General features: G+C 41.0%; 3 protein-coding genes across 3 annotated transcripts; 2 read left to right on the top strand and 1 right to left on the bottom strand.

Moving 5' to 3' along the window:
* Positions 1-881: 881 nt before the first annotated feature.
* Positions 882-6,696, top strand: hprt1 (hypoxanthine phosphoribosyltransferase 1). The gene is made up of 9 exons (XM_083914804.1): positions 882-1,060; positions 3,369-3,475; positions 3,917-4,100; positions 5,004-5,069; positions 5,228-5,245; positions 5,339-5,421; positions 5,549-5,595; positions 5,693-5,769; positions 5,951-6,696. Exons 1-9 carry the CDS (start codon positions 1,034-1,036, stop codon positions 5,996-5,998), a joined length of 657 nt encoding a protein of 218 aa, XP_083770930.1. The 5' UTR covers positions 882-1,033; the 3' UTR covers positions 5,999-6,696.
* An 856-nt stretch (positions 6,697-7,552) lies between these two features.
* On the top strand, positions 7,553-14,445 carry pabir2 (PABIR family member 2). The gene is made up of 10 exons (XM_083915886.1): positions 7,553-8,563; positions 8,691-8,769; positions 8,875-8,928; positions 9,352-9,395; positions 9,498-9,552; positions 9,893-9,994; positions 11,055-11,140; positions 11,413-11,477; positions 12,019-12,115; positions 12,585-14,445. The coding sequence occupies exons 1-10, from the start codon at positions 8,439-8,441 to the stop codon at positions 12,721-12,723; spliced, it is 846 nt and encodes a 281-aa protein (XP_083772012.1). The 5' UTR covers positions 7,553-8,438; the 3' UTR covers positions 12,724-14,445.
* A 203-nt stretch (positions 14,446-14,648) lies between these two features.
* Positions 14,649-21,628, bottom strand: mospd1 (motile sperm domain containing 1). Its single transcript, XM_083915255.1, has 6 exons — positions 21,489-21,628; positions 18,782-19,082; positions 18,594-18,669; positions 18,137-18,369; positions 16,570-16,731; positions 14,649-15,664 (listed from the first exon to the last, which is right to left on the bottom strand). The coding sequence occupies exons 2-6, from the start codon at positions 18,933-18,935 to the stop codon at positions 15,633-15,635; spliced, it is 657 nt and encodes a 218-aa protein (XP_083771381.1). The 5' UTR covers positions 18,936-19,082; positions 21,489-21,628; the 3' UTR covers positions 14,649-15,632.
* Positions 21,629-22,702: the final 1,074 nt, after the last annotated feature.

Raw genomic sequence — 22,702 nt, 5'->3', positions numbered from 1 at the left:
TTACTTGGGTGTGTAACTTAATTTACGTAACATACCTATTTTAACCTCGAACCATGATCTTTTCCTAAAACTAACCAAGCGGTTTTGTTTGAATTCACAACGTTTAAAACATGTAAACATGTCTTGCCAAACGTCCTTAAAAGTGGCTTGCTAGTTAGACACCGTCCTGTGAGATAACATTGCCAGTGAATAACATTATTATGATGTTTTGTGTATTTCCGTGACCAATAGGCAAAGGTTTAGCCAGACTTTAGGAATAAGGAGACCCTAACTCACTAGTGGACACAAAACATCATCTTAACAATTACTTGATCATTGGATTTGATTTTTGTGTCAAACACTGGACATACTGTGACAGAAAATTCAATCTGACAGAAGCATGTAATGCGGGCATACACCAGGAATGCCAGGAATAAGATTATAGTGGTGGGGAAATACCGAATGATTCATTTATTTATTTTGATGACCCTAAAGATATGAAATTTAAACAACTAAATTCTTTTTTTTCAGCTGCAGAATTTTTCCAGTCTGCATAAAGAACAGCCTATAGCCTATATCACGCACGAGGCACTCCTTGCCCTAAAAAGGTATGAAACAGTCGCCAAGGTCATGGTCACAAAGTGCATACCCACTTACTCCGGCCTATGGCATCTACCTAACACTGCACTAACTCCACACCTGTACAAAGACAGGAGACTGTGAAAATAATCAGATTGTTGAGTTTTACAAGGAGTTTGCAGCACGCTCATGGATGTATTAAGACAGCTGGAGCACGCGTCACAGCCTGCCCCCCCCCCCCCTCTCACAAAGGGGCGGGGCTTAACCGTGCTCTCGCGTCATCACACACACACACTGGCAGAGCTTCAGTGCATCAACCACCGCAGCCCGGAAAAGACTCGTGTAGCGGCGGAGCTAGCCTCCCTCCATGTGAACGCTGTCACAAGGACGAAGAGTCAGCGCGCGTTCCTGTCTCCTCTGTGTGAAGACCACGGCAGACCAACAGCTTCATTGAACGGCGAGAACCGACACGGACATGGCGACATCCGGCTCCTGTGTTGTGGTAAGTTTCCCCAACAACCGGATGACAAGAGACGCAGACACGGGGGGTGGTCGGTTACCGCGAATGCCCACCGGAGTAACACGCTGTACCCGAGCGCCGCTGCGTCCGCTAAACGTGTCACACCTACTGAGTATTGTTAGTTGTTCATGTGCGTGTGTGTGGCCCGTGTTTTTCACCTTGGTACCACGTGTGAGTGTACGCTACATAGCGCCGCTGTACATTAATGTGTAGCGTGGCGTGCAGCGACGCAGGCACGCGCTCAACACGCCGGGGGTACATGCACGAGGGGATGCCTTTGGGTGGACTTATTTACACCTAATGTGCGTGTTTCTGTGTCTGACAGCCGGTTCTAGTTGTTAATAGTCTATTATTTATGTTCTACACAACTGCCCCCCCTCCTCCCAGACAGGGAGAAACGCGCGAGCAAAGGGGCGTGTTTGAATGCGAGCTGTGGGATGTGTCAGAGGCGAGGCTAGGGTCTGTTGGGGTCCTAGGCACCCTCGACCCAGCTTTCAGCACCATTATGTTATAAAAACAATTTAGCTGAAAAATGCATACTTATGTTATTTTCAAAATTATTAAATATAAACATTGAAAAAAACAATAAAACTTGAGTGGAGTCAGGTGGGCCTCAGTCAGGTCTCCTGCTGTCATTGCAAACTAAGCACATTGTCACTTTGTCAGCCTTTGGGGGGCCCCTACTTACCTGGGGCCCTAAGCAGTTGTCTGTGTCATTAACGGTGGAAGGTATAACTGGCATTCAACATACTGCCCTACAAAACCTAAGTGTAGTAACTACGATATCCCTAAAAAACACGACTTCTGCCTTTTCAAGTATGAAGGTTAGGATTGATTTGCATAAAAATGATCTAATGGTAAACTATTAAACCATATCCATTATTAACGTGCCAACTACTCATGTGTTGGGACAGTAAACAAACTTTAAGCCTTTTGCTTAAATTATTTCATAGTTCCTGCACTGTGGCTTTGTAGGGCATGTCCAAACATTACTATAAAACAAGTAAAAAGCTCATGTATAGCGTTATTTTAAAAAAGAATGTTAAGATGAATATACAGCGAAAGTTTCAATTTGCCTCAAATGGCAAGATTGTATCTAACGGGACAAACAAAATACTGTTTGGTGGCTTGACACTTCGTTAGGAGCAAAAATTCAAAAGGTCATGACTTGCGATTGTGAGATGTGAATTTTGCAATACATCTTAGAGATAAGTTGGCGTGCCCGATGACCTCTATACTGGAATAAGTAAATAAGTAACCAATGTGCTCTATTTTCTTGCACATTTGCAGCCTTTTTTTTAGCTTGATGAAGTCTGTTCAGCAGACTGGAAGACCCACTTCCCCTATTACAAAGCTTTATTCATTCGTTTTTGCTAAAAGAGCATCAAAATACGCTATAAGATACAGTCTCCTAGTGCAGTTCTTTTTTCACAACCTTCAAGGTTGAGCTATTGAACTCAGAAATGTTCATTGGCTTGTTTTTCATCACTTTTCAACTTAAATAACAGTGGGTGAGTGGAAAACCGTGTTACCCCGAGGACATCTGCCCAGTATCATTCATTATTGTTTAGATTTGAAAGGGAGTAGCCCAAAGAGAAGGGCATGTTTTTCCATTTTGGCTGACATGAGAGGAAATGCTTTGTTCTAGTTCATCCACACACGCTGAGGATGGTCACTTTGCAATCCAATGTTTAGTTAAGCAATGACAATTTGTTAACTTGGGATGATCCAATTTTTGCATCGGTATAATAAATACTGTGGTTGCTTATGTTTGCTCACATCCGTGCAGAAGAGGGACGAAGTGAATGCACAACCAGGTGCAAAAAAAGATTAAAAAGGCTTGAGGAAGCTCTTGTAGCTTTAAACGTGTCCTTGAAAGGAGAAATGGACCCTTTCTTTGGAGCCCCACATTGTGCAGAGCTTCTTTCCTCACATCATTCCCACAGCACCTCAAGCTCTGCACCACCTTCTCAGCTGTCACATGATACGAGTTATGTCCGGGTTCATGTGGCGTGCAATTTGGGAATCTTGGGTTATTATCTCCCACCACTGACAGCCGTGTGTTGCTGGCTAAACTGTACAGAATCAAGTATTGTTCTCAGTCTGTGCTTTGTGGCAGAAAAACTGTAGAGGCAGAAAAATATACTGAGGTAGTCCATGGGAAAGTGACCACCATTGACCTCATCCCCTTCCCCTCGTACTACCCTGTATCAGATGAATGCCCTGTGTTCCATTATAGGTAATACCCGTGAGATTTTTTCTTAAGCCCCTTTGTCATGTTTTATTTCAGATCAGTGACGAGGAGCAGGGGTATGACCTGGACCTTTTCTGCATACCAAAGCACTATGCCAATGACCTGGATAGGGTCTACATCCCACATGGACTCATCTTGGACAGGTGTGTTGCCATGTCTTTAGCACCTTCTAGTAAGATCTTATTTACTTGGAGTTGATTTTATTGATCTTTAGTAAGTGATCATGTTATTTACAAGGGTTTCTAAAAAGGCCACAACAACATACAACAGATATCTGTTAAACTTGTTCTTAAGTTGGAGTATTTCTATTTCATTTTGCAGATTTGGGATGTAATAGTCAATGCAGATAAACTGTGGGTTTTTTGGTAATTTCTCTTAACCAGATCTCTGGGTGTATTATACGTGGGAGTGCTTTAAAAATGACAGCTATGCCTGCTGACACAAACAGAAAAGAAATGGAAACTACTGCTGACTGTAGCAGAAAACTGAGCTGACTATCCTCTCTCTCTCTCTCTCTCTCTCTCTCTCTCTCTCTCTCTCTCTCTCTCTCTCTCTCTCTCTCGCTCGCTCCCATGTGACCCCAGGACAGAGAGACTGGCCAGAGAGATCATGAAGGAAATGGGGGGGCACCACATCGTGGCCCTCTGTGTGCTCAAAGGGGGTTACAAGTTCTTTGCAGACCTGCTGGACTACATCAAGGCCCTGAACAGGAACAGTGACCGCTCTATCCCAATGACAGTGGACTTCATTCGTCTAAAGAGCTACTGTGTAATATATCAGTCTTAGTTTGTATTTTGTAATAAGTAGGGGTGTAACGAGAACCTGCGTTATTAAAAATGTTATATTTCTCGTATAGGTGAAAAGTTGTCTCGCGATATTAATATGTAAGTGGATAAACGGCAACAAAGTGACAGATAAGACACAAACGGTATGTAAGCAGTCGGCAATGTAAGAAGATAGTGTCCCGTAACAGAAACACGTAGGTCCCTGCAGCTTCTTTATCATCAGGCTACAAGTTATACGTTCAACGCAACACTACTGCTAGAATCTATTGTGCCTGTAAAGCAAAATACGAAAATTTAGAGTGTTGAAATCTCATCTCGTAGACTCAATATCGTGTATGGTCTCGTGAGCTGAGTCATTCACGCAGACCAAGCAAAGGTGGCTTAAAGCGTGCGTGTGTGTGTGTCCCTGTCCCTCATGTGGTTGATAAAACAAACCCACTGCCTTGTTTCCTGTGTATGCAACGCTGAGGAGGGGCGTGACAAAGTGGCCGTTGGGATTCAGAGGGCTGCTCACCCTGTTATTGTGTTAATGAGTGCCAGTCAAAACTCAAACGGGGGAAACCATAAGGAAAACATGTTTAATTCTAGAAACAGACTCATCATCGGTCAACACAGATCTGATGTTTTGTGAGTCAATATTTTCCGTGTCTCTAGTGAAAATGTGTTTTGGTGAGTAACACCGAATGTAGAAATCATTTACTTTACTGGATTTGTACATTTTGTTTACATATACAACAACTAGCATGTATTGTGCAACAAATGTTTATTTCATTTTGTTTTAATTAATTTAATCAACCATCACGTTGTCCAGTTTTGTGCATGGATACACTTTCTGCGTATTAACAACATATAACGTGACGTATCCACTTCATTCCTTTCCTCACAGAACGACCAGTCGACAGGAGAAATCAAAGTCATCGGTGGAGATGACCTGTCTACATTGACCGGCAAGGTGAGAAGTATGGCCCGATTATGGTTATGGTCATAACCCTAATTTGCATGGTTATGACTAAAACAAGCTTTGTTGACACTGTTTCATAAAATGATCTAGACTCAAGTCACTTTCCACGTATCCAGTCCACTGATCATTGTTCTTTTCCTTATACACAGAATGTCTTGATTGTGGAGGTATGTACTGATTTTCTTTTTCTTCTAAAGTAAAGCAGAACACTTTCTATTCCAATATCAGTAATACGAGCTTCTCTCAAATTGTGTTTCAAGGATATCATCGACACTGGGAAGACCATGAAGACGCTATTGCAACTCCTCCAACAGTACAAACCCAAAATGGTAAAAGTAGCAAGGTAATTTGATCCCTTTGAAACTTCGTGCTGCTTTTGGCTGAAAATCTGTCCCTTTTTTAAATTTTATTAATTTTTCATGCAACTATTAAGTATTATGACTGATGATCAACGTGGTTTCTGTCCTCAGTTTGTTGGTGAAAAGAACACCAAGAAGTGTTGGTTATCGACCAGACTGTGAGTTCAAAACAATAAATGTTTGCATAGCTTCATTTCAGTGGTTAATTTAATAATGCAGAGACAAGTGACATATTTATTTCCCCGTTTCTTTCAGTTGTAGGATTTGAGGTGCCTGACAAATTTGTGGTGGGATATGCCCTAGACTACAACGAGTACTTTAGAGACCTGAATGTAAGTATTTGAGGTGGATAAAGAAACCTAATAAGTAAAGTAGCTTATGTTTCATACTGATTAGAGTTTGTACAAACAGTGTTTACTCCACCTGTGTGTTGATTTGTGTATGGTCTGACATGGACAACAGACGTGAATCAATAATATGCTGCAACACTCATTGATTCTTTTCTGTTTTCAGCATATCTGCGTCATTAGTGAAACAGGGAAGGAGAAGTACAAGGCATGAAGAGCACTTCATAACAATTTTTAATGTATGGTTATAGCCTCTCCTTTTTGATTTAAAATTTTATATCCCATTACTTCATATTGATGTCAAAAAATACTCTGCCTACTCAGGGTCCCTGAGGATACACTGCTGCAATGATAATCCTGACCGTTGCATTGCCTGTTTTAGACGACACACACACACACTAGATTAGGCTTTTCAAAAAAATGGATTGCTAGATAAAACCACGTCTGGGTCGAACAGCATGGCTTCACCTGAAATTAGTATAAGAACACTGATTAATTATTTTTTTTAAACAATTGAGTAATTTATTCAGAGCAATGCTGCTAGCTTTAAGAACAATATCAGAATTGTTGTGCCACAAAAGGACATGACAACCTCTTATGAAAAGAAAAGTTAATTTTTATTGTAATTGTACTTTTACCTTGAACTATCAATAGCTCTTTTATGGGCACTCTCAAAGAGGGTGTCACCTTTCCTTGAAATCTGTATGTTTTTTATTTTTGTGTGTGTGATCTTTTTCTTCAGGTAGACTGTAGAAAACTAACACAAATGTTCACCGCTGTCCATAATTGAACACTTAGATATGCTGAAGATAAAATATGAGTGTTAATCAAATCTTTGACTTTTTATGTTCCACATGAAATTAGGTGCATTGATGTTTTGTTCAGACAAATCTTTATTATGCTGGAAAATATGTATGGTTTACAGATGTGTAAGTGTTCAATCAGTGCTTAAATTGAAGTGAGTCAGTCATGTTTGAAATCATCTGTATCTGCCTGTCATTGAATCAGACATAATTCAACGAGCTGTTTTGTTTTTACAATTTCTTCTATATAATATCTCATTCAATGGATCCTTCAATGGATCCATCACTGTAGACCAGTGTCAACTGAATTTTGCAATGCCAGCTATTAAATGTTCACACCCCTCTTGAGACTGGAGGATTTCACTATAAAGCTTTGCACTAAATATGACACCAAATACTTTAAATATTCATATCATTTCTGAGTATTACAGTGGGTCTGTCACCTCAGACACTATACATGGTATAATGTAATATAAGATCCAGCTCAACAACAAGCAAAACCTTTGGATTCAAAAGCCTTTTTTATTAGTGTGGAAAGCTTTTTTATCTCTAACTTGTTCTTTTTTATTTCATCATTAGGAGACAAAAGAAACCCCAATAATAGTCTGAGTAGATTGCATGGGGGGGGGGATAAAAAATAAATAAAGACACAATTGGCATTACGTTATTTGAAGCCAGTATGCTGTAAATGAGTGCCAGCACACTCGTACCTCCATCCTCCCGGGTTATCTGCACAGGGCCTCCTGCGAGCAAAGATGCCACGGGACCAGGTAAACACTAATACTGCCATCCTTGATCCAGCTAAATGCGGCGGGCTCCTCAGGTGTAGGGAAACATTTGCAGGTGGGTCGAATGGAAGTTCTTCCATGGAGGATGCAGTTCTCCACATCCTGCCTGCGCACATGCCGGTAAACGACGCTGTTTGATTGGACGGGGCTGCTAACATAAGGGGGCGTGAAGTTTGCTGCTAGCGGCTAACTAACCTAATAGCTCCTGTGTGTCCATCGGGTATCTGTGTCATTATTGGCGGCGCCGTGCAGATTTAGGAAAAACCAGACAGTAGAGCGACAGACCGGTTTTAGTTTCCTCCTGGACCGTTAGAAGCTCTCGGGCTAACAGACAGGAACATTTAGTGGGTGAAGTGTTGACCCGGCCTCTCTGTGGACATGGCGTTAATGCTAACTTAGCTCAGTTAGCCTAGCACGCTATGTAGCTGGGGTGTTAGCTCTGCAGTGCTAACTGTGACTGAAACTAGCCGTTAGGAAGCTTTAGCATAACACTGGCTTACATAGCTTGAAGGTGGACTGGCGTTATGAGAATCACTTAAACGCCAGCGTCGTTAAAGTAAAGTTAAAGTAATCTACGAACGTGTGTTGCTCTATAAGTAAGCAGCTGGTCAGTTTGGCTAACGGTAGCTAATTTAAGGCGCTAACATGCAGTGCTAGATTAGCCGCTGCCTTTGCACCAGCAGTAGACTAACGGGTCGGTGGCTTAAGTTAGCAGTTACCGGGCATTGTGCGGTATGTAGCCATGGCATGCTAACCATCCATTAGGAAAGTTGATAACCACATATGCGCGATATGAATGAAGTCTAGAGATAGCGTTGTTATGATGAATATCCAGGGGTGAACTTCTTCAGCACTGGACTTACATCGACGGCAGGGCCTTTGCATCAAGTGGGTTAACTATAACGCTATATTTCGTTAGCTGGTTTGTCAAGTTTGTCCGATGACGACGTTTCTTCAAAACAAGTCAAGTTAGCACAGTTTGTAGAGCAACAATGTAACACCACTGCGCTGGTTTGGCCATTTTTCACGTTCACATGTATTGTTGGCGGGCAGCGTTAGCAACATGAACAATTCAGGAGTCTTGCCACAAGAAAAGATGGAGCTGGATCTGGAAATCCCATCCTCGTTAGTTCAGCCCGATGGACACTTGAGGAGATCCAACAGTGCGCCCATGATAAATGGCCTAAGGTTACTACAACATGAACACTAATTTACTGCAGAAGTCAATGTTTGTCCTTTTCCACAGTGAAGTTACACCATTACAGTGAGCAGAAGACACACGACACACTGTTGCTCTGTTCATTTGTCATTTCAGTGATAACTCCCAAGTGTTCCAGAGAGAGGTCCTGCGTAGCCGGAGAAATAGCACTACAGTTGTCAACAGGCCCAACATGGTACAATACTTTTAATTTATTTATATAAAACATGTTCATTAAAGTAACGTGTCTGGATCATTCTGTACTGAATGTTCTCTTCTCCACATGCATCGTTCTTTACAGGTCCCTTCATCACCTATTCGAGTCCCCAGCACCCGGCTTCATCAGATAAAACAGGTGAGGGAAGGAAGTGTTGTTTGTTTTATGTTGAATCTGAGCATGTCAGACCACTGTCTCCCTCTCAAGCCATAGGGAGTGATGGTGCCTAAAAACATGCTAGAGTAAAACGTTCTGGAGTCCACAGGGCCATCGATCTTACAGAACTGATCACTTGGTAGTATCGGACTCCAACAGAGGAAATGAGTACGCTCGTATTCCCTTGGCCTTCTTTGATTTCCATCAGTGAGATGTAAAACAGTTTAGTTTTTGAGATGAGACTGAGGTTGTACCTTTCACTCAGACTGTGGCCATACTGCACTGTGGTACTTTAGGATCATGTCTAGTTTATTAATTTGAAGAATATTTGTAATCCAGAAAGGCTATGACGTCTCTGTAAACGTAAGACTTTATAACCTTTAACGGTCATGTGTGCTCTTGCAGGAGGAGGGTATAGATGTGATGAACAGAGAAACTGCCCATGAGCGGTAAGATGTGTATTTTTGAATGCAAAAAGATTTTTTTTTTGAATTATTACTTTTTTTCTAGGTCAAATCCTTAAAGATTGCTTTTGATTTTTATTCATACAGGGAGGTTCAAGCCGCCATGCAAATGAGTCAGTCCTGGGAAGAAAGCCTAAGTCTGGTAAAAAACAACTCCAACTCTCCTCAGTACTGTTGTTTTGTTCGGTTGCCAGAGACCTTGAAAGTCAGCTCTGTTTTGCCTTCCCACTGCATGTTTTTGGCCCTGGGCCAATTTGACCTCTTGATCTCTGTAGAGTGGACAAGTACAAACATGCTAGATTAACACTGAAAACATGGAGTTATCAGGGCCACCAGTCTTTCAAGGTCAGACTGAGTTGGTAGTATAATACTCCAACACTCTTATTTGCAGGATTAATACTGCCTCACTACATTATTCAGTAGAGACGTGATGTAACTGACATGGCCACCAATGTTTTTTGGTTATCATGTGTGCCTTTTAGAGTGACAACGATTTGGAAAAGTCTGCATCTTCGTCTCCAAAGCGCGTCGACTTTGTGCCTGTGTCGCCTGCCCCATCTCCAACCAGAGGGATAGGGAAAAAGGTACGTCTGACTTCTGTTTTTTTTTCACAGGCACATAACCTAATTATGCTGTGAACAACCACATGAAGGAAGTAACCTTATTTCCCTAACTACTTGCAATCAGATTTACGAATGGAAGTCTGTGGCAGTCTACTGGAAGCAATTTATTGTCAGAAGAAAAACAAACTCTGTCCCTGTTGAGCTTCCTGTGTTAATTTCGTTCAGTTTGCTCTGGCTTCAAGAAATAGACTTAAGTGCAAGCTACACCGCTGTTTGTATTCAATACAGTTCATTACATCTAATTCATTCACCTTTTTTGCTGTATATTTTTTGGGGAAATGTTTGTGTGTGCCACAGTTAATCAAATTTTACAAATATAACGTCTTAGAGTCAAATTCTGGTGCAAAATCATCCCATGGTTTTTTTCTGGCACTTGCATACATCAAATAAGCCATCCAAGCAGTTTTTTTTTGTATGAACTATCAACTGAGAAATCTGGGAGAGTTGCTAGCAGCAGGACATGGACACTGATTAGCTCAGGGCAGTAAGGTGAATTAAAATGTCTTAACCACTAATACTTCTTAAATTACCACCAAACCTCTGTAGTAGCATGATCAGAGTCCTTACACATAAAACAACAAAGCACCAGTGGGCTCCTTCCTTTTGGATTGACTTCGGTAATGCACTTGAATGGACTTTACTATGAGAGGAGCTGGTACAGGGGCCAGTTGGTAAGTCTTTAAAAATACTCTTTTAATAAACTCTGTGTTCACTAACTACGTTGTTGGTGCTTGGTTTTATGTGTAAGGACTCTTCTCATGCTACTGCAGAGGTTTGGTGTTATTTTGAGCAGTATTAGTGGTTAAAAAAGACGTCTTAATGCCTTCACCGTACTGCCCCAAGCTAATCACTGTTAGCCACGTCCGGCTGTTAGCGACTCTCCTGGGGGAAAAAAAACTGTCTGGATGGCTTATTTGATGTGTATATAAGTGCCGAAAAAGACCATGGGATGATTGTGCACTGGAATTAAAACTATCAAAACATTGCCTTAATCTTTTCTGTGTGGCTGTCTTGCAAGCAGCAGTGTTTTTCTCCTTCCCTACAAATCCTGGTAAGCAGCAATGGCCTAACACCCAGCCCAATACCCAGCCCGACACGACGCTTCAGGTGAGCAACACGCCTTTGAGTAATACCGGCAGTTCATATTATTTAAATGTTCTTGTGTTACTTTACTTATATAACACTTAACTGAAAAAAAAACAATTTCTATTTGCTTCACAACCATTTTAATCACCTTAACTTTTAATAACCAACTAATTGTATCTGTACATTAAGATTTACAGACATGCAGAAGATTTGTAAATGCTGTAGGCAACTGAATGTGACTGAATTCCAAAATGTAACGATTTGAGAAAGTGCATGTTTTCTGTGCTCCTCAGCCGACGGAGTCAAAGCCCAATCAACTGCATCAGAGCCAGCATACTTGGGCCAATGAAGCGCAAAGGTGAGGCACACAACATGTCTTAAAAGCCTAAATGCTTTAGGAATATGTTTTCTCGCATCCCTTTGAATTTTCAAGTGATCTGTTGTAAATCTAAGGACTTATTGTTCAGACTGAAGGTTAAAAGATTTCTCTATGCAAAGAGTCATAACAGTATTAAAACCAACGTAAGACACATGAATATATATTTTGGTGAATCTCAGTTGGCTCGATACAGTTCTTTAAAGGGATCTTCTTTGAAGCTTAAATCTATAAAAACATCACCCCATATCTGTGGCTGAACAGTTACTACATAATGAATCAGATGGTGCTTTTCTTGGACTCTTGTAATGGTTCCCTTAATTCCCTTTTGGATTTGGTCACATTCAAGGTGGAATTCCTATTGACTATTGACCAACTATTAATGACCACACTGACTCTCTTGTAAGGGACTGATAAGATCTGTGTTTTTGAAATAAAATCCTCTTTCATCTGTCCCTCTTTAGAGCAACCATAGACTGTGTGTATTGAGCTTTATTAATGTCAGGGTCCGTTCACTCTGCAGGTGAGATGGAGACAGAGAGTCAGCCCAAGAGGCTCTTCCAGGGAACCACCACCATGTTGTCCTCTGATGTCTCCAACCTATCAGAGCTCAGTTCCTGGTAAGACTCTACAAAATATGGCTGTTGAAGAGCACAGATTTAGATGATGATTCAGCCAACATATACTGGTTTAGGAAAATGAAGCAAAGGGAAGACATTTTAAGGTGGTTTATCAAGACCTGTAAAGGGAAAAAAATGTATGTATAGCTTTCAGTTCATTGAATCACATTGGAAATGGAAAATGGTCTGATTTGTGTATATTTCAGGCTCAGGTGTGTGGATGGGTAGCAGTGGGTCTTTGGGGAGACAGGAGTCCCTGTTGAAGTGACACCGCCGGCTCCTATTTGGGAGCATATTTTACAGCTTCGTCCACACATTCTGTGCATATTTAACGGATTAAGTGTTTACAGGGTGTCAATGCATGATTGTCGGACGCTCACATTCTATTAGGCCACAGTGTAATACAGCAGACAGTCCTCATAATGACAGCTTGCACACTTACTGAACTTGTGTTTTTATATTTTTTCAGTCATTCTCCGGATTTGCTGGATGGCAGTCTCAGCAGTGTCGGATCCTCCACGGACTCACCGGGCAAAATGGAGGGGGTGTCGCCGTCCTCGTCCAGCAACTCGCCCTTTGCTTCCCTTCAGGACTTGTCCCCAAAGTGAGCATGGGGTGATGAGAGACACTACAGGGCCGGCGCCGAGAAAGCCTCACTCCAGGGAACAAGTTTCCTTCTCAGACCCTCCATCTCACCATCGCCTAGTTTTAGTGGAATTTTCCATGTTTGTTTCTCCGCGGCTGTTTTCACAGCCACATTTCAGAGGGTCTAGAGAGGATTGAATCAAGGAAACCAAAGCCATGGATGAGTTTTAGTACGGAAGAGTAAGCCTTGCTAAACTAGGGACAACTGAAGACACTGAGCACCAGCTGCTAGTAGAGGATCTTGGATGGTGCTTGGCTTCATAGTAATATTGTGTTCATAAGTAGCTATGCTTCTGTCCGACCAGTTCCCCCTCACCGAAGAGAGACACTGGACATAAAAAAAGACTATTTGGATGTGTACATTTTCCCTGTTGTTGTGCTGGAAAACTTCTGTCCATAGGCCTTTGTCTGTACACAGTCAGCAGATTTTGTAAGAAAATATTTAACTTATTGTTTTTCCTGCTTTGTTTGTAATTATGTACATATTAACCTCGTCAAATGTCGTACATAGTTTTTAGTTTGTGTTTTGGCTGTGAGGTGAATGTGGGCACAGGTCTTATCAGCAAGCGTTTTCTTTGTAAAGGAACATAAACTACTTCTGGTGTACGCCTATGGAGATTTCCTTACTGTTCTACTGTAAGAGAAGTCGTTTTCAGCAAATTTTCCGAATATTTTTATGATGTGGGCTCGGACCTGTGGTGACTATTTTTGGCTTTGAAGCCCCCTTCCCCATGAATTTTCGCAACTGTCATTGCTTAATTTGAGCAATCAATGCATCTGCAGGTCATCCTGGGTAAGATGGGCATCACTGTTGTGCTCTCAACACTAAAGGTTCCTCTGTGTCCTGTGTTTTTTTCAGGATGTTTATTAGATAAGCCAAGTAGAGAAATGATTCTTTCTTTCTTTCTACTGGGGGAATGTTCTTATTTATGAAAAGAAAGTTTATTATAAGAATTGGATGCTGATTTTTATCCCCAGTAAAAAGTGAACCAATTGTATTGTTAACCGGCTGCTGGAACATGCAGCACAAATGAAATGGAACTGCCACAATGTGGTTACATTTATTAAAATAGCTTTTTGCACAGGAAATGCAACCCTGTGATGTTACAGCGGGGTGGAAGTGAACCCTGACTTTCTTGTAAAACAAAACCTAGGGATGCAGTGTGATAATTGAACCTGAATCTGCTTTCAGCTGCCATGGCCACAGTGTCAATATCCTCTGTAACATACGCCTTAGTTCCACTGCATGGTTTGACTCCACTCACTTTTGGTACCAGGTCCTTTTCTCCATTTTGTTTGCCACTGCAGATAGCACCGCCCTCCGTGCAGTGGGGCTTCTCAGAGCACCTGCAATTGTACGACATAGCTCTGCCAGCAGCCACTTTAAAAAAAAAAATCTGGGTCGAGTGAATAGAAAACAGTGATGGTTCTCTTTGATCAATCAGTATCTGCAGTCTTTGAACTCCACCTTCTCATATCGTCTCACCGACCAAAGTGGTACCAAAAGAAGTACCAGGTACTATCCACAACTTTTGCGAATGGAAAACCAAAAAACAAAGTGAGAGCTGTACCATGCAGTGGAAATGCATTAGCCTACATCTGAACCCCTTCATGGCTCTGTGTGTGTAGAAAAGTGATTGTAAATCATTTTATGGAAGTATGCCCTTTTAATTTAAAGAAAAGTGATTACAATTTTTAACTGAATGTCTCTTTCTCCTTTTTATACAAATGGAAAAATCTCTCAGCTTGCCCAACTTTCAGCGAGATGTATTTTTTCCTTCCGTTATAGTATGATGTGTTCAGGGCATGAACTCACACACTAATAAAATACTGTATCACTGCAATGGAAAGAGAGGCTGTAATCTGCCAAGCTGGCTCACAACATGCCTATGCTTGTGTCTTTTGTGATAGCAACTGTCGTGCATATCAGGACCAGAAAATAACCAAGAGATCTTTTCTTATCTTGAACACTAAAACACACCAATTTAAAATGTTAACACTTAACCCAGAGCCACAGTAGAGCATGGCATCTTCAGACTCTTCACTGCTCTGGGACAAAATGTCTATCCTGGCAACGTACAGTCCCCAGGGAGACCAGTAACCACCATTACAAAACTAAAAGAGGCCTTATTGTCAAGTTATGTGCTCTACAACCTCCGGACCCAATTTGTGAAGTATACATAAATCAACCTAATCTATAAATTTTATACCAGACAGTTGTATTAAGACTTTATTTGATGGAGCATTGATATAGTACTGTGAATAAACCACTGTCTTCAAAAGTACTTTCCTTTGGTGACATGTAAAAGTATCTTACTGCTGGAAAAAAAGATAACTCCTGCAGATAAAGATTTCCACACATGCAAAAAACTGCATTTAGTCCTCAGCGTCTACGCTAAAAATGCTTAGAAACATCAATATAATGATGGTTACATGTCAATATAACAAAAGTTTAATGGCTTTTATATACAAGTATAATGTTTGCATGTAGATTCCTTCACACTCAAGTAAACCATATTCTGTTACATAATGGCAAAAGAAATACAGACACGGGGAACATGAAGTCAAACGACACTGTGAATGGCCTCATGTTGCTTCACAGGCCCTGTGAAGACAGCTCCTCTCACACCACCATTCCTTTAACATACACACTGGAGGTCTACGCTGTAGGCGTCAGTCCAGAGTTGTGTCAGTTTATGTATTAACAACAAATATATGGATTTCAATAACAAGTATACTTAAATGTATTTTTCAGAGGGGGGTTGAATAAGTACCGCGCCCCCCCTGCTGTCAGCTGTAGACTTTGAAGCGTAGCCGTGCCTCTGGTGTGAGGATGGTCTCTCGTCTTTAGATCATTTCTGTTCACAGCACTTCATGTGCGTAGGATGACCATTGTAAGAAGGCCTGAAATATCACAAGAGACAACAGAGCAATGGGATATACTATATATACTCCAGCAAATAGGCTACACAATACCAGTGCAATTCACATTCAACGGTGCCATATTATGCTTATTTTATAGGTTTCATATAGAATATTTTTACATGCTTTAATGTTCAAAAAACACTCATGCTGTCCGAATATTACTGTATTCAACCTCTGAAATGCTCCGGTTTGTCTATTTAAAGTTGTACTACATAAGATTTGACATATGTTGTTTTAGCGGCCTCTTTGGCAGTAAGATGTAACTGCAGGCAAGCCTGTTCCCTCAGACCCTCCATCTTGGCATGTTCAGGGTCTGTGTGTTGACGATTTTTTATTTGTTGCTCTTTTATAAACTTGATTGACACACATTCACCTCTCTACTTCCAGTCTAACACCTGTATGTCCTCCTCTTAAATCCATACACACACACATGTTCCTATTATACTTCTACCCTTACTGAAAGCCTGTCTCTAGTTCCCGATTTCTGATTACAAGTAGACGCAGCATAATGTTAGTGAGGAGTATTGAGCTTATTTACATCTTACCCGCAAATGTCGCTACAGACACGGATATTGGAATAATCAGCAAAGAGGCGAGTAGAAGTGTTTTCATTAGTGGGTCATATGATTAATCACCCCTTTTTTTTAACTCACTCTTTCATAGATAGGAACTTAAAAGACAATTAAATAGATGAACATCTTGCGGAGTACAACTTTAAGCCCCCCTTGTGAAAAACATTATCATTATATAGCACCTCCACCTGCTTTATAATTAAAAAAAAGACATGGAAATCTCACTTTTTACAATATGGAAACCTTAACATACCACACAAACTTACTCTGTCCAAGCCTGAGCCTGAGTTTGTGAGATTTCTTCTTACTTACCGAGAACATAAGCAGCTACAAGTTTCTTGTTAACACTTAAGTGGAGGTAGAGAGGCACAGTAGATTCTTGCTCCCCCAGGGTCGGGAGCATCAGGGCGGCCATACACACCAGCCCAAGCAGCACTGTCAGCAGACTGGGGCCTCCAGCAGCAGGTCGGCTCTCTGTCAGGCGCACACACACAGGCAAATACACTGCGATCAGAATGCATCACTCAGAGTGCTTACCAAGGAATTTAAAAAGATGTTAACAAATCTCACAAAGAGACAAACATCAACAGTGTGTTCTTGTTTTTCAGACTTCCTCAGCATGTCCATTGTTACTGCTGAAGACATCAGTTTGTGTCCTAACATAGGGTTTATGACATTGAAGCTGATGAAATGATAACTATGAACTCAAAACAGAATGGGGCCGTTAAGTCCCGCCCCTGTAATGTGGCTTCCTGTAGACCCCATGGGACCTCAGCCGTCTAAAAAATGTACATTGGTGTCTACTGAAATGGAACAATTATTTTATGGCCCCAGTCATTATCTGTCCTGGACTAGAAATATGATGTTTGCGGAATTTATTGTTTAGAGTTTGACAGTTTATTGTAAGATTGTTCAGTAAAAGGCTCTGGAAAAAGCGTAATGAGAATGACTAGATTTCATGTCGCCTATGTGACATCACATAATCATGCTTTCCCTGCACTTCTCAACTCTGAGTGCTGTTTCCTAGTCTTACGGTCAGACGAGAATCGAAAGAAAGATATTCTGGCACAAAACACACCGGCATCTTGATCTCAATCTTGGCAGAAGACGCAGCAGCAGCACTCAGAGTTGAGAAGTGGAGGGAAAGCATGATGGCGTGACGTCACATAGGCGACATGGAATGTAGTCATTCTCGTTACGCTTTTCCCAGATGCTTTCATTGAATTATCTTACAATACACCGAACATGAACATGAAAAATGATTACTAAATTCTGCAGACATCATAAGTGCAATCCAGGACACATAATAACTGGGGCCAGAAAATAATTGTCAGATACCAATGGAAATTTTTGGGAAGCTGTATCACTATAGGACTTACCAGCCCTATAGTGAATACTCAGCCATGTTGGTCTATTGGTAAATAAGAGTGAGAGCATTTTCATAAAATGAAGATGCATTTTATCTTGTACACATTGAAGCTTTGGCTTGACTTCAACTTTAAATGACAACCTAGCAGTGTTTACCTGTATGATTGTTTTCCTACTGCTTTCAGTACATTAAAAATAACATTTTGATTTATATTAAAACATGTAACTGTGTGTGCAATTATCTCAGCAGGGAGCAGGTTAACATGGTATCATCAAAAATACACATGGTATACACCTACCTATCGTGCTACAAGATCAATGTGAAGATGATTACAACCTGTATGTTATGAGTGTCATACTATGTTTGTGAGCCCAGTAGCTCTTTTAGTATAGTGGATACGGTAAAGGTTACTGGGTATGTTCATAGACCACAAAAAGCAAAGCAATGTACCGTGTCCAGATTGAGTTTATGAGCATTTGGCTCCATCTAGTGGTAGCACACCACACCTACCTGTCTGAAATGCAGTCTGTTCAAAGAACTCGTTGTCTGCCATCTGCTCTTTGATCCTGCGTTCCTCATCTTGGGGTCGGGGGCTGGGTGGCTCGTGCGAGGCTGAGGGACGGAGCGTGGCCGTCACCTCTTTGCGACCCAGAGCTTTCCTCTGACTCTGCTCCGACACCTGCAGTCGGAACTTGTCGTACACCCCATAATGGCATGCACGCACATCTCTGTGTCTGATTACTCTGTGTGGACATAGAAAGTCAGACGGACTCCTTACTAAACCAGATGAGAACGTCAGCTGTGTTAACAACCGTCTGGCTCAAAACATACAGTCAGAACCTGAAAGTTAATATGTAGCAAAGTAAGCAATAAACAATAAAAACATAGCTGTGAATACACAGGGAATCATCTGATAAATAAGAACTATAGTGCTTTATTACTGCATAAACATAGGCCTCAAACTCACATGTCAACACAACACTGAGGCTTGACGGCTCCGGTGGCATCCACCACAGTGTACTTGTTTGGCGCTGTACACAGCACTGATGAAAAAGGAAAACAAAAAAAAGATTATCCAAATACTCTGGAGTGTAGAACAAAATAGAACAGCATACACTGAAACCCAAATGTCTGTGTTTGACTCCGCCAACTAACCTTTAAACTTGAGGGCGAACTCATAGGGGTTGTAGAGGGTGAGCACCTGCTTGTGAGACGTCTGCTCATCTGCGTAGAAGATGAGCTCAGTGGGGAACACAAACACGGGAAGGCTTCCTTCCACCAGCTCAGGCTGTCGATGCTGCTGCTGCATTGGCTCCAGCTGAGCTCTTCCCCTTCCCCGTCCACGGTCTGCCTGGGCCCCCCACCTCTCTCCACAAACTATCACGCTGCGTAAACTCCCTTTAGATGGGAATGGCACTTTCTGCTCTCATCGCTTCAGTGCCACGATGACATGGTACTGCGAAGAGACACACATAATAAGAGGCACTGGCATACCACTCATTCACATTTTGTGACACTTTGAATTTTTATTCCACTACATTTCAGGAGGAAATATTGCAGTTGTTGTCCATTTCTGTATCCAACAGCTGTTGTTCGTAGTTACTTAGACCTTAATAGTTTGTGCGGCAAAATACTGGGTTTTTTTAGGGTAATTAAGGGAGTTTAACAGTATATTAAAGTTTCTAAATCACCTTAAATGTCATCATTTCTTGTTACTCCTTGACCAGCATATATGAGTACTGATACTCTTATCTAATAAATTTAGATCAGACCATTCATCAGAACTATAAACGAAATTAATATATATTATTTTAAACCAGGGATCTTCAACAGGGGGTCAACAGAGATTACTGCGGGGGGGTCCGCTAAATTATTTGATAATCTTTCCAATGGTTTTTCCCCAAAATATACATTAATATGAATGCAACGTATAATTAGCGAAGTTATGTTTGTGAAAAAACAAATAAATACATTTACACAACCTTGATGATGATAGGCTCACTGTTTTATAGGTAAGGTAGCCACTTAGGTAGGCATGGACAGAACTGAGCTGAAGGATTCAATGTGCCTCCATAATGACTGTTTAACATGAACACAGGATGTATAAACATATATGAAAATGTTCATAATGGTCATTGTAATATATGCACCATAAAAAATGTGTGTACAGGCTTTAGGCCACCCTAGCTGTTAGGCCCAATTTTATATGCAACTTCATTTAATATAATATTTGTAGTAGCTTCATCTCTCTTTCAGTTAAGAGGTCCATGGCCTAAGAAAACATTGAAATTAACTTTGAATGCAGAATTGTAATTAATGGAGTTTAGTTTCTTTTAGGTAAAGCATTTGGATGTTTTGTTTCAGCCAAAGGAAATAAATTCAACATGGGGTTGAAGGCTGCGCAGGCAGTAAGGGTAATTTAATTCATGGAATTTATTCAAGTTCAAGTAACTTAAGTTCAACAAGGCAAACATCTTTAAGTGAACGTCATGTGGCTGGTCATGTGTCCTGATGTCTTGACGTGGTTACGGAAGAGCTTGTGGAAGCTGACTGGTGGTGCCATAACGCATTTTGTACTCGATGTACACATGGAAATCACTATTATATCTGCAGTTATAATGCTTGAGTCAAGTATTAATTTATTTTTTAACTATCTGTGGTATATTATTCCACAACTAAGTCACTAAGTCTAATCTTGTCACCTGTGATTGTGAGGGGGAGACTATTTTTTGTGTTTGTAGATTGTAGATGTTACTTCTTTTTGGTTTGATTTACAGAAGTACCTTTTAAAATGTTTTATAAAAAATGTAATACTAACAAAGATGGATTTATGACTAATTCTTAACAATCCCAAATATTCGGCAGATGAAATGTACATAATTCCTTTGATGATTATGGTAAATGGACTTGTGCTTCTATAGCGCCTTTCTAGTCTACTGACTACTCAAGCAGTCGTCACACTACTTGTCACATTCACCCATTCACACAGACATTCACACTGATGGCAGTGGACATCTACATACCATCTAATCTAACCATTCATACCACATTTACACACCCATGCGCAGCACGGGGAGCAATTCAGGGTTCAGTGTCTTGCCCAACACTTCGACATGTGGACCGGGGGAGCTGGGGATTGAACTGCCAATCTCTCGAATGGTTGACGACCCACTCTACCACTAGACACAGCCGCCCATTGCAAAATACTATATTTTTTTTATATGGCTTAACAAACTACCCTCCTTTTTTATTTTTAATGATTCAGATTTGAAACCATATTTGACCACTGTGGAAATCTTGAACTCCAAAATAATAAATTGGCAAATGTACTCCCGTAGTTTAGCAGCAGACCCCACATGGTTTTCTTATTTCCTTTTTCTATATTTTACTGTCTTTGTACATAGTAATGTATGCTATTATTATGTCTACATTCAGAAATACATTTATTAGTATTGTGTATAACTCTGAAACATGTAAGAGAGTAATATCCATCTTTATAATGAATAAAAAATACATACATCTCACCGTGTTTGTGTTTAGATTACGTGCTAGTTAAAATGTAAGCTAACTTACAATTAAAGTGCAGTGTAATCGCACGTGACAACGCAGCGAGGCCTCAACACACTTGTGTTTATATATCTAACAACAGGCAGATTTAGAAAAACAGCCAAATGTTTTGCTACTCCGTCGCTGAACCTGCGTTTACTTGCTGTGACACTGTAACAACAAGTCGTTATGGTGTCATGCTAACGCTGTATGCTAGGTAAACCCCAGATGTTAGCCGTCTACGCGCAGCGTCATTGCAGGAAACAGAACCCAGAGCAGTTCAGTTCAGAGACACGGCTGAGAGCGAGCTTTTTACCTGGTTGTCAGCACACGGAGTCGTGTAATGATAGCGTTATTATCACCGGGGTCTGTGCCTCCGATCCCACCCTGCTGTTGTTTCTCTCCGGCCGTTTCCCTTTGTCAATAATATACCGCAGACCTCGCGGTGCATGCTGGGAAGGCGAGGGCGAAAGACTGCGTGCAGGACGTCAACAAAGCGGACGGAAAACAAATGCTCCAAGCAAGGAGTCGTGTTATTAATAACTTCGAAATGTTCTTTGTGGGAAAGCATGTGATACAAGCCGTAAATACCACTAACTCAGTTTTACTGCTGAATATTTTAACGGTACTAAATTAAGTCGCATAAAGTAGCTCAACGTTGTTTTGTTTGTGCGTGTTTTTCACAACGGTGATCACGAAAGGATGTCATTGTTTATACCAGGCTATTAAACCTTACACACACACACACACACACACACACACACACACACACACAGGGAAAAGTAAAATCGTTATCTATTCATCCAGGCATCTGCATTTTAGACTTGTTTATCAATCCAACTTGCTTTACAGAGGCAGCCAATGAAAAAAGAAAGCAATTGTTACATATACTACTGTAATATACTATATGCTGTTCCGGAAAGGCAAGGCCTTCATCTAAACGTAGCATCTGGGGTTGGCTATGACTTTCCACTGACCTTTAACTTTATAAGGTTTTTTTCTGATCTCTTTTGAGGCAGAGTCCGGGCTTATAATCAACATAAGTTTGTGGTACTTTGTAATTCAATGGTAAGGTGTTTGATTAAGTGTGAAAAGGACTGAGCAAGACTGCCCCTAATGTAACAGCGATGCTGCCCTCAAGTGCTGTCGGATTTATAAGTAGCATGAGAGCACATGCAGAACAGGCGGCACCTTTGATTGTTTTACAGGCTTTATTGTGAAAGTGACGTTTTCACTGTTATATTTGCACTAAATGTTATTGGTGGTATGTTTGAATGTATTGATTAATCTCTGCGTAGTTTTTTAACCTTAATGTGCAAATATTTCTCCTGGATTCTGCCATTGCAGCATCAAATGCATATACCGTTAGCATGACAACCGATTTACACAATGTCCAACTTAGATTTGGATTTAAATTGGTTTCTTCTTGGTGAGGCCCAGCATTGGCTGCATACTGCTAGGCCATGTGACTGCACGTGTACTTGTTGTGCTTAAGAAGCGTAACAATGCAGTTTTCGAGGTGCCTTGAAC

The sequence above is a fragment of the Echiichthys vipera genome, assembly GCF_963691815.1.
Source record: "Echiichthys vipera genome assembly, chromosome: 6".
Lineage (NCBI taxonomy): Eukaryota > Metazoa > Chordata > Actinopteri > Perciformes > Trachinidae > Echiichthys > Echiichthys vipera.
Note: the sequence above shows the minus strand (reverse complement) of the source record. Positions and strands in the feature narration are given on the sequence as shown.